The sequence below is a fragment of the Phyllostomus hastatus genome, unplaced genomic scaffold (genome assembly GCF_019186645.2).
Source record: "Phyllostomus hastatus isolate PE091 unplaced genomic scaffold, TTU_PhHast_1.1 phas_scaffold_114, whole genome shotgun sequence".
Classification (NCBI taxonomy): Eukaryota; Metazoa; Chordata; class Mammalia; order Chiroptera; family Phyllostomidae; genus Phyllostomus; species Phyllostomus hastatus.
This window is the reverse complement of record NW_025334006.1, coordinates 8,158,221-8,175,529: the sequence shown is the minus strand read 5'-3', so window position 1 is coordinate 8,175,529 and position 17,309 is coordinate 8,158,221. Positions and strand designations below refer to the sequence as shown.

General features: G+C 33.7%; 1 protein-coding gene across 7 annotated transcripts in view; it reads left to right on the top strand.

Moving 5' to 3' along the window:
- The window catches only part of MKLN1 (muskelin 1), a 335,011-nt gene that overhangs the window by 243,172 nt on the left and 74,530 nt on the right, over window positions 1-17,309 (top strand). For all 7 annotated transcript variants that reach the window (XM_045855614.1, XM_045855612.1, XM_045855615.1 and 4 more), the window contains 2 exons: window positions 7,633-7,710; window positions 9,832-9,897. In XM_045855614.1, the coding sequence (XP_045711570.1) occupies window positions 7,633-7,710; window positions 9,832-9,897 (144 nt within the window). The remainder of the gene's footprint in view (window positions 1-7,632; window positions 7,711-9,831; window positions 9,898-17,309) is intronic.

Below are 17,309 nucleotides of genomic sequence, written 5' to 3'. Positions count from 1 at the left end.
AAGTGGAAATGTCAAGAAGAGAATGATAGAGTTGGATATTTGTAGTATAGAGAGATGTGAGAAGGCTGGAATATGTAAGTTTCTAGCTTTTGTGTCTTATATGACGCCATGATTTCTCCAGAAGAGAGGGATTTTGTTTTTGATTTTGTTTTTTTGGTAGCACAGCTAGTTTCACAAACTGGTCATTGTTTTTATGGAGCCACTTCCAACTAACAGGAATGCTTCTGGTAAGTCTGGAATAATGGCAGTGTTCCAGAGAAGAATCAAAGCATGACAAGCAAACTTTAGCCACAGTAGCCAGTGTCTTAAGAGAGGGATTGCATTTTTTTCTTTAAATCATTGTTGATGTATGTCAACTCCATTAATTTTATTCTTTTATTATCTTGGATTTATTTAATATTGTAGTAGAATGATCTGGTATGGTGAGTTTTATTTCCTAAAGTAGTTTTTTTGTATTTTTTTTCATTTTGCCATATCTATTATCATAGCATTTTACTTAGATTACAAGTTAAAAACTAGTCTAATGTTTTTAATCTGGAGTAGATAATGTTAGATTACTAACTTTATATGTGTGTATCTGTAGTCACATGCAGTCAAGAAGAGTTGAAAAGATTTTGGACTTTGGAATTGGGCTTTATACCTTTTTCTTTAGAGTTAGTTGTTGGGCATGTTATTTAACTTCTCCGAACCTTGATTTTCTAATCTTTACAGTAATTAATAATGACCATTGCATAGGTTTATTTTAAGTAGTAAATGAGTACACCTTGTGGTTCTTCTGCACAGTAGACACTCAGTAAAAGTCATTTCTTTCTCTGGTAAGGTCTTTTTAAAAGTTATTTTCAGATTTGATAATGCTGTATCTAAACAGTTTTCTTCAAGTTTTCTCTTGGTTTCCACAGAAGAGTAAGAGCTATCAAAAAGAATTGTGTGACTTTTAGACTAGTGAAGACAAAAGAAATTTGTTAGGGAAAGAGAAAGGCATATTTAAAAGTTTACAAAACAATTTTAAAAAGCTATTTGCTTAACTGCTCTGTGTGCACTGGTGTGACTTGTCAGGGCGCCACTATGTACTAGGAATATGTTTTATTGAAAGTAGGATTTCTGTGATTAGATTGTTCAAATATAAGGAACTTAGTAACATTAAGATGACTCAAAGGAAATGACAACTATGTGGCTAGGAAAGTTTCCTACCCCCTGCCTTTTCTTCTATTCCCAGTGCTTATTATATACTGAACATCTCTGATTCTATACTATTAACTGTCATTATTCAAGAGAAGATTAGTTTTATCTACCTAGAGTAAGATCATAATTCTAATAGTTTATGTTTGGAGTACTTTAATATTTTAAATTTTGGAAGTAATACCCTCTGCAAGCCTGATTGTAAATCCTTTGGGCGTATTTGGCTCTCTTTGTCCTCGTTAAAACCAAGTAATGTCCACGTGCAGGCACTGCTTGTAGAAACATGGATGTGTCTAGTGAGCTGTGAAGAATAGATATTTCAGGGGTAAGAAAAGATGTGAAACTGGCTTATGTTGGTAATAACAGTGTGTTACAAAGTTCTCCCAAGGTTCAAAAAATAGTTCCATATATCTAGTTGTTTTGTGGCTTTTCTTCTGGTAATTTTAGTGTTCGATGCAAAAAAATTGGAAAAATAGAAAAGTATGAAGAAGAAACTCTCATCAAAAGTCACTGTATTCCTGTCAAAGAAAGTTATTTTTAATGTTTGGATGTATGTCAGTCTTGTATTTTTGCCACTCATGTGCCTGTATATGTATTTACAAAATTATTTTACAAAAATTACAATGCTTGAGAGAGTGCCTTTTTTTTTTTAATTTGGAAATTACTGACGGTATTTTGTTACAACAGTTGTGTTTGATAGAAGAAAAACTGCATGAAAGTATTGATGGGTAGAGTTAAAGACTTGAATTTTACCTGCTGTGTTTAGCATGACAAAATCAGGGATGGTGTCCTGTATCTGATTAGTACTATTTCTGTGATCGCTCCTTTTGGAGAATGAGAAATATTTTCCCCAGTGAGATTGTGATTCCTCTTTCAGAATAGTCACAGAAGGTTGAAGGGCAAAGAGAGATAAGAGACTTTTCTAAGAGGGAACATAAGGTGGAGTCAGCCAGACACACGCAGTTGTAGTAAATATATTGCTTCTAACAATGGTGAAATTCTAGAGTGCCTGAATTTGGAAGAAACTCAGTCCCTAAGCAACTCTGAAACACCATTTTTTCAGATGAGGTACTTACTTGACTTATCAAAAGTTGTGTACTAGTTAGTGTAACTAGGTAGTATGGGAGACAGATAATACAGTGGTTGCTCTTAAATACTGTGAAATTTATTACTTTTCTAAATTTCACTATTTTTGCTCTGTATTTTTCATGTGTGCAATTTGCTTCTTTCTCAGTTTTCTACTCATTTCTGTTTATTCCCATACTGTACATTTTCTGCCTTCTCTCCAGTAGCCATTATGTAGAATTAGTGTATATTTTAAAATCATCTTCTTTCTGTTTAAGGTTTCATAAGTACTAGTATTTAACTTTTATGTGCCTTTCTCAAAACTGAATAAAAGTTAATTACTATGTTTTGTTTCCATATAATTCTAAGTTTATGATTAATATTTTTTACTATAATCTTACCTTTACTATTATTAAGAGCTCCACAACATTTTATCTGAAGAAAGGATTTCCACTCTTGTAATGGGAGAAGAGTATTAGTTAAAATAAGCTGAATGGGGCAAAAATTGTCAGAAAAGCCCATGGGGAGTAAATTATATTATAGAAACACTCTCACTAAAATAAGTTGTGAACCTACTTGTTCCTGTTACTTTACCAATTAAAATATAAAATCTAATTTATCAGTTATAACTTTAAAAGGAAATAACATTAGAACTTTCTTTTTATAAGGATTTTGAGGCGTGGGCTGCAACCGTGGTGCCTGTTAGAGGGGCAGGGGTTGAAGGGCCAACACTCCACCCCAGAAGGGTGGGTGCCCGGGAATGAAGCCGGGGTTGTAAGACCGTGGGGGCCATGATGGAGGGGAAGGGTCAGATGCTGGTCAGGGGGCGCCGCTGAGGTGGCAGGTCCTTGGAGACAGGTCTGGATGTCACGCTGCACCCAGTCACCTCCAGTCCGCAATGCCAAATGCCGGTGGAGGTGCATCTCCAGCACGGTGAAGGATTTGGGGGCAGAGTATTCGGGAGGTCATAAAGGGGTCCAGCTCTTCAGATTGTCGAATGTCTACCTGGAACAGGAACAGAGATTCCAACCTCGAGAAAAACGGCCGAGCTTGATTGAGGCTACTGATAAAACACTTTGTGTCTAAGATTGAGAAATGCTACCGGAGAAGGTGTTTAGGCAATTTCTTTGGATCTTGCACTGAAACTTTTGTCCTGGCTGTCAGTATTTTGAGGAGATTCTTGGCTCTTATGAAGATGAAACTTAAACATTTGTCTTGCATTGGAGTCTTGTTTTTTTGCTGGCTGCTAGAAGAGTTGAAGAAGAATGCAGTATTTCCATCCACTCATGATGTAATCTGGATTAGTCAGTGCAAATGTACTGCCTCTGACATAAAATGGATGGGAAAAATAATTTCAGAAAAATTGCAGTATGAATTGGAGCTTCTACTGCCTTTAACTTTTTGCACTGTTGTACTTTGTCATACTTCAGAAAGGAAGGAAATACTGAGCCTTGATAAACTAGAAGCTCATTTGAAAGCTTACAACTGCTGATTTACCTTTTCAAAAGCAAAATCCATTTGTATTAGCTTTGTGCCTTCTCAATTTGGAAGTAGAAACTTTGAAATCCATTGAATTACTGAAATTTTTCCTGCTTGTTACAAAACATTCCAAAGTTAATAACACCAAATAAATTTACTGGAGGGAGTTAGTTTCTAAATGCCTAGCCGAATATTCTCCTGAATGTTGCAAACCCAGTCTTAAGAAACTGGTTTGGGTTGTCAAGGCACACAGCTGAAAACCTCCACAACAGCTACTGTAGTGTCCCTGGGCTGCCAACAATACCAGGAGGAGGTTGTTTTGATGAAAGTGAAAGTGAAGATTCTTGTGAAAATATGAGTTGTGGAGAGTCTCAGTTGCTCTCCTTCCTGTGATCAAGAGTGCTCTTTCTTCTACAGCTTCAAAGTAGCACAGACATTGTGCTTTCCATCTTAGAAATCAAATTGTTCTATGTCAGAATTTAAAGCATGTGTCCGGTTTTAAAGCAATAACCGGGGGAGTAGGTAGTTTTCTGGTCCAGCCCCTATCTAGGCAGGGATTGCATAGACTGGAATATACCTACTTTCTATTTATTATCCAGGTCAGATCTGGCCTGTTTTCACATTTAATCCTAAACCTTCAAATGGGTTTGTGCCTCTCAAACAATTAACAATACTCTAGACATTAGACTCGATTTTTCTCATTGGTTAGATAGTTGGGGGAGGAGGGAAGGTATTGATACCTTCAATTTATTACTTTAAAAAAATTTTTAAAGATGAATAGTATAGCCCATCTTAAACCTTTTGTAAAGCTTCAGGTGTCTTTATTTAAACAGATTGGGAGTGGACCAGTGCTTCCTTAGCAGGGAAGATGGATACTCCTTTAATGGTTTATCTTAAATCTCTCCTCTTCCCCATTCTCAAAACAGAGAATATACTCTTAAATGTTAAACACTTTTGTTGTTGTTGTTTTAAATGATCGCTTACTATCTGATGCAGACTCTGTAGACTTAGGAATTATAATATTGCCATTTCTGTGAATTTTAGTATGTAATGTATTAGCTAAGGTGTCTGCTAAAGCAGAAATAATCAACAGGCTATGGTTGTTAGATAATTGCATTTCTAATGCCGAAGTATTGTCAGATTGTAATAACATTTTAATATTATTAAAACAATCCGTAATCTGCTAGTTTTGCATGCACCTGTATGAAAGCAATTCAGGAAGTTAAACAGAACTACTTAACTATGGAATTGATAAATGTTGATCTAGTATAACATTTTATCTCATTTTTTGTATATTAAAAAGTCTGCATAATTACTTTTACTTCCTTTGTAATTCACATTTCAAAAATAATGGTAATAGTATATGGGTGCAAAGACTGAGTATGAAGTAAAAATACTAAACAAAACTGTGCAGCATTGTAGTTTTAGATACATCTGTGTGGTGGTACAGCCATGAGAATAGGGATGTATAAACTCTGTAACACATGAAATTATGTACAGAGAACTTTTTAAACTTTATAAACCATATGAAAATGTAAATCTTAAAAAATGTAAAAATACTGTATTTTTTATCTTTTGTGTGACAGTCTAGTAACTGCATGTAAACATAATATATTGTGTATTCTGTATTATAAATCAAACATGATGATTTATTTTTTTTTTAGTGGTAAGTCAGCATCAATTGGATGTTTATGAAGTGGATTTTTAAAGTAATAATTGATTATAACTCAAAATAAAAATATTAATGAATCATTAATAAAAGAATTTTGAGCCCTGCTGGGTTCTCAGTTGGTTAGAGCATTGTGATCCCAGGTCAGGGCATATACAAGAATCAACTAACGAACACATAAATAAGTGGAATGACAAACAAATTGATGTTTCTCTTTCTCTCTCCCACTTCCCCCTCGCACCCCCGCTCAAATCAATAAATAAAAATTTAACAATAAAGAATTTTGGACAGTCCCAAAGGCAAAGAAAAAGAGAACCTAGATGAGTATATGGATGGAAGTTTCCATTAAAGCCATCTGAAAAAGCTTGGAAGGGTGTGGTTACCACTGAGCTTCATAATTACCCAGAGAAGAGATTAGGGAGATTTGTGTATATTACAGTCTCTGGTGAGTATACAAGTAATGAAGAACAGACAGTTTTACTTAAATGTTCTTTAGAGACGTATTTGCTTTCAGTGACTAAGCAAAAGGGAAAATCTTTACTCAGATTGAAATCAGAATCCAATGAAAGAATTTATCATAAAGTGAACTTTCTAAGTTACCTGTTTTGGCTCCCATAAAAGAAACCCTAGTTTGAATGGTAATGAAATATCACATAATAAGAAGTCCATAGGTAGTTTTCATGGTTGGTTGACTCTGTGATTTAGTTTCTGTCATCATTATAGAATTGACTTCATTTTTATGCTTCTATAGATTGGCTGTAGCATTTGTGTACATTGTATACAGATACGAAAATTTATAGAAGAGTAAAAGTTTTTTCTTCTCTGTATGTTTATTTTAAAGTAGGAAACATGTCCTAGATGTAACCCCCCAAAATCTTCATGTTTCATTAGCCACTATTATGTTCCATATCTTTGTTAAATTAATCTTTGGCGAGGGGCATGGGATTAAGGACTGATCATTATTTGGGATAGAATGGATGCATGTGGGGGAGTTGAGGCTCCATGACCGTTATAGTAACTAGTGCAACAAATCCTCTTAAGAAGTAGATTAAGAATTTATTGATATGTGGTCTTGGTTAGGAGATACGTGCTTTTGGTTAAGTTTCTTAATTTTTCTACACATCTCCCCATCTATAAAATTTAGGTGCTAATGCCTAGTTCATAAGGTTGTTTTCAGAATTAAATCAAATAATTAAGATAGCATAGATTCTAACATTTAGTAAATATGCAATAAATATACTAATTTCTTTAACTGTTACTCTTATCTCTGTGTAATTTTATACTCAAAGAAAACTATGAAAATGGCATTTTCACTTTAAAAGATTAGTTTTGATTTTTCCTGAAGATATAAGGGCCTAAACCAAAGTTGTTGGAGCTCCCGTTTTCTTCTTTAGTCTTCTTATACAAGGGAGACCCCCCAAAAACTGGTATTTATTTATTAAAAATTGTGTATTTATTCTTACACGTTTAAACTTCAGTAACCTTCAGAGTACTCTCCATTTGATGCAATATGCCTATTGAGATGTTTTCTCCACCGCTCAAAATAGTTTTTGAACTCGTTGATTTTGATGCCTTTTAGTGCTTCTGCTGTTTTTTGTTTCACCTCTTCCACATTGGCAAAATGTTTCTCTTTGAGGACTTTTTTCAACCTGGGAAACCAAAAAAAAAAGTTGCTCGGGACAAGATTGGGTGCATAGGGAGGGTGGGGCACCAGGGTCATGCATTTTTTGGTCAAAAACTGCTGAACACTCAGCATGGTGTGGGCAGGTGCACTCATAAATCACCTATCATGAAGTGTGCAAATATGTTGAGTCTTCAAAAAAAATTCACTGAAACCAAACTCAGCCTCCCACAACAACGCCAGTTGGTACAGATACAGATGGGTTCTAGAACACCCATCTAGCGAGGGAAGCCTGTATTGCAAGGGGCCCGCCCTCCAGAAGATAATTCTAGGTTTTTTTCTGAAATTATAGAAGTAGCAAAAATGGGGAAAGCATAGTAAGTTTAATATGCGCTGCCATTAAAACAATTTTTACATGGTTGTGTCAACTAATATTTTACTTTTTGTATTGAGGTAGCATGAAAACTGAAGTGACTTATTTTATGAAAATGTGCTATTGTGTTAATGACATATTAGTAATTTCCCTTAATGTAGGCTTCTACATTTTTGTCTTTTTTGCTACAATAAAAAACGTAAACTGGTTAAAGTGTAATTCTTTCTTATTCTTTGATATTTGCAGATGGCTTGTTCAATCAGTATATCAGTCAACAGGAATATAAGCCACGGTGGAGTCAAATCATTCCCAAAAGCACCAAAGGTAAGCGCTGCCTTCTAGGTTGTGGGCGCTTTTGCTGTAATGTCTCATTTTCACTTTTCCTACAGTAGCTTGAGTTTCACAGTGCTCTGTTAATGAAGAACAGGTGTTTAAAATAAGACATAGGTTCCTTAACTAGATGGCAGGTTTAATTTATGATGTTAAAAATTTTTTTAAACTCTTTATTTTACTGCTATAACAGAAGATTGGGAAGTTTTACATAGAATGCCATCATGAGCTACTTTTATAGAGACACTGTAAAATTACAGGTCATTGTGTTACAATGTCAGACATGTTCCTGAAAAACCTTAAGTTCTGCAGAATTGTTCACTTAAGCTAATAGGGCTCATGAGAATAATGTAAATGGGCATACTATTCTAGATCTTTGAAATTTTATAACCAGGTACTAATAAAAATGAGAGTAGTAATTCTAATAAAAATAAATAATATTAGTATAGTTAAATTTTTGCAGGCACTTATATGGAACATCACAATGACTTTGGAGTCTTAAACTGTAGGGCTCATGCTGCTTTGTTTGAATGTATTTGCTTCCAATAAAAGCTGTTTTAATCATAACTTGATCTAGGGTATAGTGTTCTTCCTTCATCCATTTTTTCAGAGGGGGGAAATTTTTTCACCTTATCTTCACTCATTGCTCTGCCAGTTGGTTAACATAGTAGAAAAGGTAGCAGTTCTTTAATGAAACTACTTGCACTAAAAGAAGGCAGTTCTATGGATATTCACCTTTTTCCTATGGTCTTCATATATTGATGGCTAAGGGCGTCTCTTTAATCATGAGAAAGCTTTCTTCTGATAGTGTTGAACGTTAATATACTGGAGAAAATTGTCATGAGCTTCTATAATTTCTGTTATGGATAGCATTCTCCTATTTTATGAGTCATATGTGAGGTAATTTTCTTTAAAGAAATAGATGTTATAGCAACCAGACTATAATTGTGTATTTGAAAACTAATGGATTAAATATATAAAATACAAACATATCAACAATAGATTCATTTTTCTTAATATGTTTTTGCAAGTGCCAGTACTTACTGGGGGAAGAAGGAAGGAAAGGACAAAACTTCAGTGATAATGAGCTGCAAAATCAAAATCTAACTATTAGAAAGAAGAAAGAATTTGCAGAGAACTTTCAAATGATTGCTCTTGAATATACTAGTAATGAAAAGCTTTGGTTTTGATCTTATTCTTTATGTATAAGAACTAACATTTTAGTCTTTTTCATAGTACCCCTGTGAAATTAGTAAAAAGTTGGGTGTTTGCTATTTTACATAGGACGAAATATACTTTGTATAATTTTACAAAGAAAGTTATTAGCCAAAGTAATATATTTCAATTAATGTGAAAGCTGTTAAAAACCCTTCAGTTTTCTGGTTTATATCAGAAAGGGTAAGACATTAGAATCCTATAACCTGTTGAATTATTGATATGAAGTTATATCTTCATTTATATTAAGATTTGGTATAAAGTAAGATTATTAGTTATAAGTTTAACAATAGTTTTCTCCTACAGATGTTTAAAAGTTTCACTGATGGAAATATCAATCAAAGGAAAGCAAATCTTACATGTTCTCAGTCAGTACTCATATAAAATAGTGATCTATTGGATGCGAACTATTTTCTGAAATATTGACACAAAGTTAACACAGTAAGAACATTATTAGTATAAAACTTGATAACATCTTAGCTTTAGGTAGCTGGTTTTATGAATTTTAAAAACCCATTCTACTTATAAGCTATGCCTTGATTATACACCTGATGTGTAATTCTGTAATTATTTTCCACCTTCACTTTCTTACTTCAGTAGTTTAAAGTTATCTTGTCTTAGGTTTTTGTGGAATATTCTGTGTCTTTGCTGGTTTATGGCATTGGTCATAAATACATTGAAAATAGCTTCCAATTGCATTAATAGCCTGAAAGCAATTGGTAAAAAGAGCAAGATAATTATTATAAGCCCAGCTGTTAGTTATATTATTTTTTGAATCTTTTTACTTAATATTGAAAGAATAACTACCTGTTATTTTTACTAGTCATTACAGACTATATGTTACTCGGGTTTTCTGGTTCTATATTATTCCTTTATAAGAAAATACTGTTTCTATTTCAGGTGATGGAGAAGATAACAGACCAGGAATGAGAGGAGGCCATCAGATGGTTATTGATGTTCAAACAGGTGAGGGATACTTGAAATGGAAAGCAAATTTTTAAAAAAATTACGCATTTTTAAATATCAGATAAACATGAATATACTTTCCATTCATTATAAAGGTTAAATGTTATTGGCCATAACCTAGTAGCAGAGAAAATAGGCATTGGCCATGGGTACAATCTAAACTAGGCAGTGACTCAGGAGGGGAGAGGCTGCTACACAAATGGAATTAGATAACCTAAAAGAAATGTAATGTGTAGCCCTTTATAGCTGTGTATGTGAGTGATTTTATTTGTATCTGATTTTCATTGTAAACTGATATATTTCTAGATTTTCAGTGCATTTATATTTTAATGCCATACTATGAGAATTATAGTAATAAAACAGACTTACGATATATTTTTAGTGGGAGAGACTACCAAATTAGTAGGTTAAGCGTTGGTGGATCCATTAATTGCTAAACATTGTTCACAAGCCTATAAATAATTTATTTTAGTTATTTTATTTTGTTGCCTTTTAAATTTTAATCTATAATTTGGTATTGAAAATTTTCCTTAGATTTTTACAGGCTCGGACAGCTTAAATACCATTATATTTAGAGGTTAATGCTAAAATTGTAATAGGTTTCAAATTACCATCTTGAAAAACAAATAATACCAAGAATTTGCTATGATTTTAGTTTGTTATCTGATTTTAAACAGCTATGCTACAGAATGCCAGTATTCATCCAAGTAATATTTTACGTTTTCCAGTGTAACTCATTTCTGTTGTGTTATGCTCACTCATAGTGTTTCAGGAATAAATAAGTTGTTTTGTAGATCATAAAATAATTAAGAGTAAAAATTATTTTAATGTAGATAGTCTTCTAAATATTAATGTATTTTCACAAATATTTTGTAAATAATAAGAAATTATAATATTTTATTTAAAATTAACTTCCCACTCTAAGACACATCATGATTAAAATGCTAAAGCTTAAAAATAGGGAATCTTAAAAGCAGCAGGAGAAAAGCAGTTAGTTACATACAGGAAAGTTCCCATAAGACAGTCAGCTGATTTCTCAAAAGAAACTTTATGGGCAAGAAGGGATTGGCAAGAAATATTCAAAGTCATTGAAAGCAGAGACCTACAGCCAAGACTGCCTTACCCATCACAGCTATCATTTAGAGTTGAAGGGCAGGTAAAGAGCTTCCCTGACAAGAGAAAAAAAAGAGTTCATCATCACCAAACCATTATTATATGAAATGTTAAAAGAACTTATTTAAGAAAAAGAAGATCAAAATTATGAACAGTAAAATGGCATAAAATACAAAGCTGTCAACAATTGAATCTAAAAAGCAAACTAAACAGACAGAAGAACAGAGACAGAATCATGGATATGAAGAGCATTTTGATGGTTGCTGCATGGGAGGGGGTGTGTGGGAATGGGAGGGGATTAAGTACAAATAGGTAGTTACATAGTAGCCATCGGGATGTAAAGTACATTGTAGGATTGAGTAGCCAAAGAACCTATACGCATGACCCATGGACATGAACAATGGTGTGGGGATGGCCTGAGGGAGTGGGGAGTGCTGGGTGAAGAAAGCAAAAGGTAGAAAAACTGGAACAACTGTAATAGCACAATCAGTAAAATATAATTTAAAAAATTAAATTACCTACTAAATTGGTATTACCTGTTAACTTGTTTGGCAATATCATTAGGGTCTCTAGAAAAGGTTCATTTCAAGACCTAGGGATTTGCTTTCCTGATCTTGGCCCTCTCTTCCCTCCCACAGAAATAGGCTTCACTCCTCTGCAGAGTCCTAGACATCTAGGCATCTTGGTTTTTGCCTGAGAGTCCAGTACATATGCTTATTTCTTAAAGAACCAGATGTATGTACAGATATTTTTAATCTGGAAAAATGAAATATTTGATGAAAATAGAGATGAAACTGTGTGTAGATTGTCTTCAGTAGCTTTTTTCCTCTTTTGAACATACAGTGGAATTTATAATGCCTTTTTTATTTCTCAGTCAGAACTGAAAATATTACTCAACTCTTTTTTTAAAGTATGACAATAATATACTGAAGAAGGGTGTTTATTTGAAAAAGCTCCGCTAGACAAAATGCTGATTTTTTAAAATGTGAAAATAATGTGGTTCACTTTTTATTTGAAGCTCACATCTTTAGGGAACAGAAGCAATTTGTACAGTGTTTACTGTATTGATTATTGTACAGTAGGTAAAGTGCATGTGTAAGAGAAAATTCGCCTCTTAATCTATAATCCGTGATGCTTGAAAATAAAACAGATTCAAACAATAATCAGATGTTACGACAGAACTTAGAATGAGCAAGTCATGAAGATTAAAAGCTAATTATTTGGGTCAGGGATCCTTGAAGTGAAATAATTACAATACAGTGATAAAGGTCCAAGTATTTTTCTGTAATGCCTTTGATTTATGCATTAAGGATAGGATTTCAGCAAACTCTTGATTGTCAACGTCCCTAACTCCATTCTCTTTAAACAAAAATATCTCAAGGAAAGGGAAAGAGTTGTTTGAGTATTTACTTCTTATGCTTTAGGAATAATAATTACAAGAAGGCATACGAAGATTAACTATTATAGTTATGGATATTACTCCAGGTGGAATGATTGAAACAATGATCTTTTTTGATAACTTTTGAGGATAGGGTAACAAAGTCTACAAAGAAAAATTGACCTGTATCTGGACTTCTAGTAGCAGCAGCAGTTCATAAAGAGTAATAGAAGTACTTTGGAAATATATTTTTAAGCACATATTTCTGCCGTGGAAGATTTAGGATTTATCCAGGACAGGGATTTTTATTTAGAGCCATTTTGTATCTGCTTCAGTGCTTTCTAAAAAACTTTCTGGATGTTGAATATTTACTTTATTTAGGCCCATGGGTGATGATGAAACTAGATTTTCAGACTTTAACTTAAAATTTAGTATAACTAAATAATCATAGATGGTCAATTAATATGAAGTTGCCCCTAACTCAAATAGGCTTAAATACTAACTGTGCATGAATATTGAGGTTGAAAGGGTTAACCAAGCAAGTAATTCTTTGTCTGAGTAATAGGGATGGTGTGCAAAACATCTCGGTGTGGGATTCTTCCTTTTGGTTTTTAAAAATGTTTAAATGATATGTTTCAATGATGTGTTTCAAAGAAGGTGCTACTTCAGACCTCTCATCTTCATTTTGATATCTTGAAACAGGAATTGGGGCGGAAGTGATCATTCTTTTTAAATTTGTTGTTGACCACTGAGGGGAATACTAGAAGGACACACACCAAAATTTATTGACATTCATTATGTCTGGGTGGTAGTTACCAGTGGTTTTAAATTTTCTACTTTAGAATGCAGTATCAAAACTTTCTATGATTAATAAATATTATAAGTTGCAGAAAATATCAATTTCCAGCATTCCTTTTAAGAAGGAATTGTATTTGGAAAAGTGCTGTAGAATGCTGAGAAGAACTAATTATAGAAGGAACTGTTCTTTGCAATATACTAAGAACTTGCTTGTTTTATTCTAGTATATATATATATATATTGCTTTCTTAAAGCTGTATTTATCATTACCTTAGGATCTAGGTAGAAAAATTAGAAGTTTTATAGAGCTTTGCATTCTTTAGGGTAACATTTAATGCTTTCTGCGTTTAATTTGGGTACAAGAGCAGAAACTGCATATACTTGGAATATTTTTTTCTAGAAATCCTTCTATTTCTATTATAAAACTATTAATAGCAGGATTTACCAAGGCACTTTTATATACTTTAGGTATTTATTTCATCATGGATGTACCAGTGCACTCTTAAGCAGGTTGATCTTAATTACCTTCAGAGAGATTATGGTTTTTGTAAATATTTGAAAGAACCTTGATGTAACAACTGGGGTTGAGTCTGTGGGAACAGTGTGTGTTATGTGCCTGCACATGTGCGGTAGACACACTGGGACGTGCATCCTCCTCACTTTACTACTGTCTTTTTATTTGATCCTGGGTGAGTTTTCATAATGATAAAAATGGGAATAATAAATTAAGTTGTAGTGAGAGTTAAAGGAAATAATATATTTTATATATAAAGTATGTATCATTTATATAATATATTTTTATATGTAACATTAATATATAGTATATACTGATTAGTTCTGTTGTTTTTGACAATCTCACAGTGGAAATATTTTTAAATAACTTAAAAATTTGAAAAACGATTTAAAACAACTTGAAAAGGCCATGTGGCAGGAAAAAACAATAACTCACCCAGTATTTATTTGGTATATTTATTTCATCTTTTATATATATTGTCCAAATTTTAGAAAGGAAGGGAAGCTGTAAGTATACTTAGAAGATTTTTAGAATTAAAAAATTAAAACCCCACCTAACAATTATGTTGATAGCCCTGGCTAGTGTGGCCCAGTGGATTGAATGCTGGCCTGCAAACCAGAGGGCCCCTGTCTGATTCCCAGTCTGGGTATAAGGCTGGGATGCCAGCCAGGTCCCCAGTAGGGGGTGTGTGAGAGACAACCACACATTGATGTTTCTCTCCCTCTCTTTCTCCCCACCTTTCCCCTCTCTAAAAATAAATAAATAAAATCTTTTTAAAAAAATACAATTTTGTTGATAAAGCAGTAGGTAGGTTCAGTAATAAATAATGATTTTTCCCCAAGTAGAGTTTGGAGAACCTAGAATTTTTATCTTTATAAAGTTGGTGCCTAAATAGTGAAATAGAATTTAGAGAAGCCCCATTGGTAAAGTATGTGTGTGCATCTTGAAGGTTTCCAGAGGGAGGGCTCTTAATCTGTTCAGTTTATATACAAAATTTTGTTTGTACATTTTTCTGGGAAGATAGAATCCATGAATTCAGATCCTCAAAGGGAATGTTCACTCAGAAAGTTAAGGATACCTCTACTAGAGTAAAACTTCATAAAGTTCATTACTTGTTCCTTTTAAAGTGATTTGTATTTCAGAGCAATTATTGCTTCATAGTGTTTCATGTAGCTTGTTTTCTTAAATATTAAAAACTTAATAGTACCTACATTTTCTTTTCCTTTTTTAGTTTATAGTTTTTTCCATTTACTACAACTCTAAGAATAATTTTAGAAAGTACAGGATGACATAAATTTTACTGTTTAATTTTCAAACCTTTCTTCCATCCTAAGTGAATTCTATCGTTCCATACCATGACAGAGAAGGAATGTAATATTTTGTTCTACTGGTGTATATGTCAGTTTTATTATTTATAATCCCTGTACCTTTAAGTTTCTTAAAACTTTTTTTCTATTTTACTTGTTTTTTTCTCAGTGTCTATATTAAACTAATTATTAAGTTAACCTCCTTCACTAACCTGTTAACACTTCTCCTACCTCTTCTATTTGACATATGAATTTTATCTACGGTTGGGCCTACCCTGTCAGTGCTTAGTACATGCATTCTTCACTGTTTCAAAGCGGGGGAAAATCAGTTTAATTACAAAAATAGTGTGCCATCTTGTGGACAATAATGCAATCAGCACAATCTTATTTACCCCTAAAAAATAAGAGTTAGGTACTGCATTTGGGCTCTTAAAATAAAAAGTCTGCCTCTTTGTGAAAAATAGGTAAAGACATTGATGTATTAACATTTCTACCTTATTTTTAGTGGGCATAAGATGTGTAGATTAGTACTACTGGTACTCAGTAGCTGTAGAGTTTACTACTGGTACCAGAAAGACCTGTACCAAAGAATATGGTTGAATTTTAGTTTTTGTGGCCTGAGTAATGAGAGGTTTATTTATTGGTTGATGATTGATTCATTATAGTCTCTTAGAGTGAAATTGGTGTAACATTTTGAACAATTGGCCTAACAATAGGCTTTTATTGGTCAATTTACTTCAATTCCTTTCTTTCATTGGCTCCTCCTTTTCTGTCAGTTTCATATGCTGCTGGTTGAGATCTGACCATGCTACATCTCTGCCTAAGGTCTTCTGCAGCTACTCCATTACAACATCTGTGGCTCTGGCTCCTCAAATGCTTAGCCTCTGGTATTGTCATGTAACCCCTTCTGTGTTCTGGCCATTGCCCGTCTTTTCAACCTCACCCTCACCTACTACTTTTTGTGTTCTTTTAAATTGAACAGTGCATTTATTAATTACAGTTTTTACCACTTTGCACACATTATTTAATTCTCACAGTGGCTTTATGAGATTAAAAACTGTGTCATTTTAGAGATGAGGAAAACAGTGCTTAAGGAACTTTGTGGTGATTGCACAGCTGTGGTGGTAGAGTTGCAGTGCTGTCTGAGATCCATCTGACTTTAGAGTCCCTGGCTTTTAAAACACTTTTTGTGTTTTTCTGTCTCTTTACCTTTATTTTTTACTCTGTTGAAATCCCCTCTTCATGTTCCCCATTCTATCAACAAAGCCACCTCGTGATGCAAATACCCCTGTTATCTGAAGCCTTCCTTTCCTGAGTCCCCTTAACCAGATGTACTCTCCTCCCTCTTTTGAAGCCTCATGGTACTTTTTACCTCTCTTACGGCACTTAGCTAGCCTGTGGTCATGATGATTTATGTACTTGTTTTATACTCAACTTGACTGTAAGTTCCTTGAGGATAGGGACTGTGTCTTTTTTTTTTTTCTTTCTCTAAAGTGCTTACCAATTCAGATTAGTACTCAGAACATACTGACTAAACATTCCTCTGAATGCTGGGAGAAATGGATGACCTCTGTAGCCTGTTCTCCTTTAAGAAAAAAAGAGAGGGCTGCTTCTTGAGGAGGATTATACTGCCCCAGGGATGTGCATGAATAGTTACACAACCTTTAAGCATGAGAATGGACATTCAGTAAACTAAACTACTACCCTGTTGCAAACAATGTTTTCCTTTTTTAATTTTCTTCTCACTACAGTTCTGTCCGGTTATTTCTATATTCTTTAAAAATCTTTTGTATTACTTATGCATTAAATAATAAATACTTCTGCTGGTGTTTGTTTCTACATAGTATTTCATAACTGAATGATTTAACTTAAACAATTTGAAGATTTAATTAAAATTGTGTTATGCACTTCATTCAGGTATGTCAGATGGTCCTCTTTCTGACTGATTATTCAATTTTACTATTAAACTTCAACTGGGACCAAAAAAGTATTCATAGACAAGAATGACATTTTGGATTCATTCCATTGGGATGCTTGTTTCGTGCCAGATTTTATTTTGCTCAGCTATCAATGAGGCTGTTGTGGAAATGTGGGTTTTCTTTGCTGTGAGAATTTATGCGTACAAAGAGACTTGCTTTTCAAAAAGAACATTGAGAACCCAGAGCCCAAGAGGAAGGGTTATTAAAGTTAATGAACCAGGGTAACCTTATCCAGAGGGTGCCCAGAAACACTATAAAACAAAAGGTCAATTGCTATTGCTATTTTAGTGTTATACCCCCTCCCTCTCCAGGCTTCAGAATGG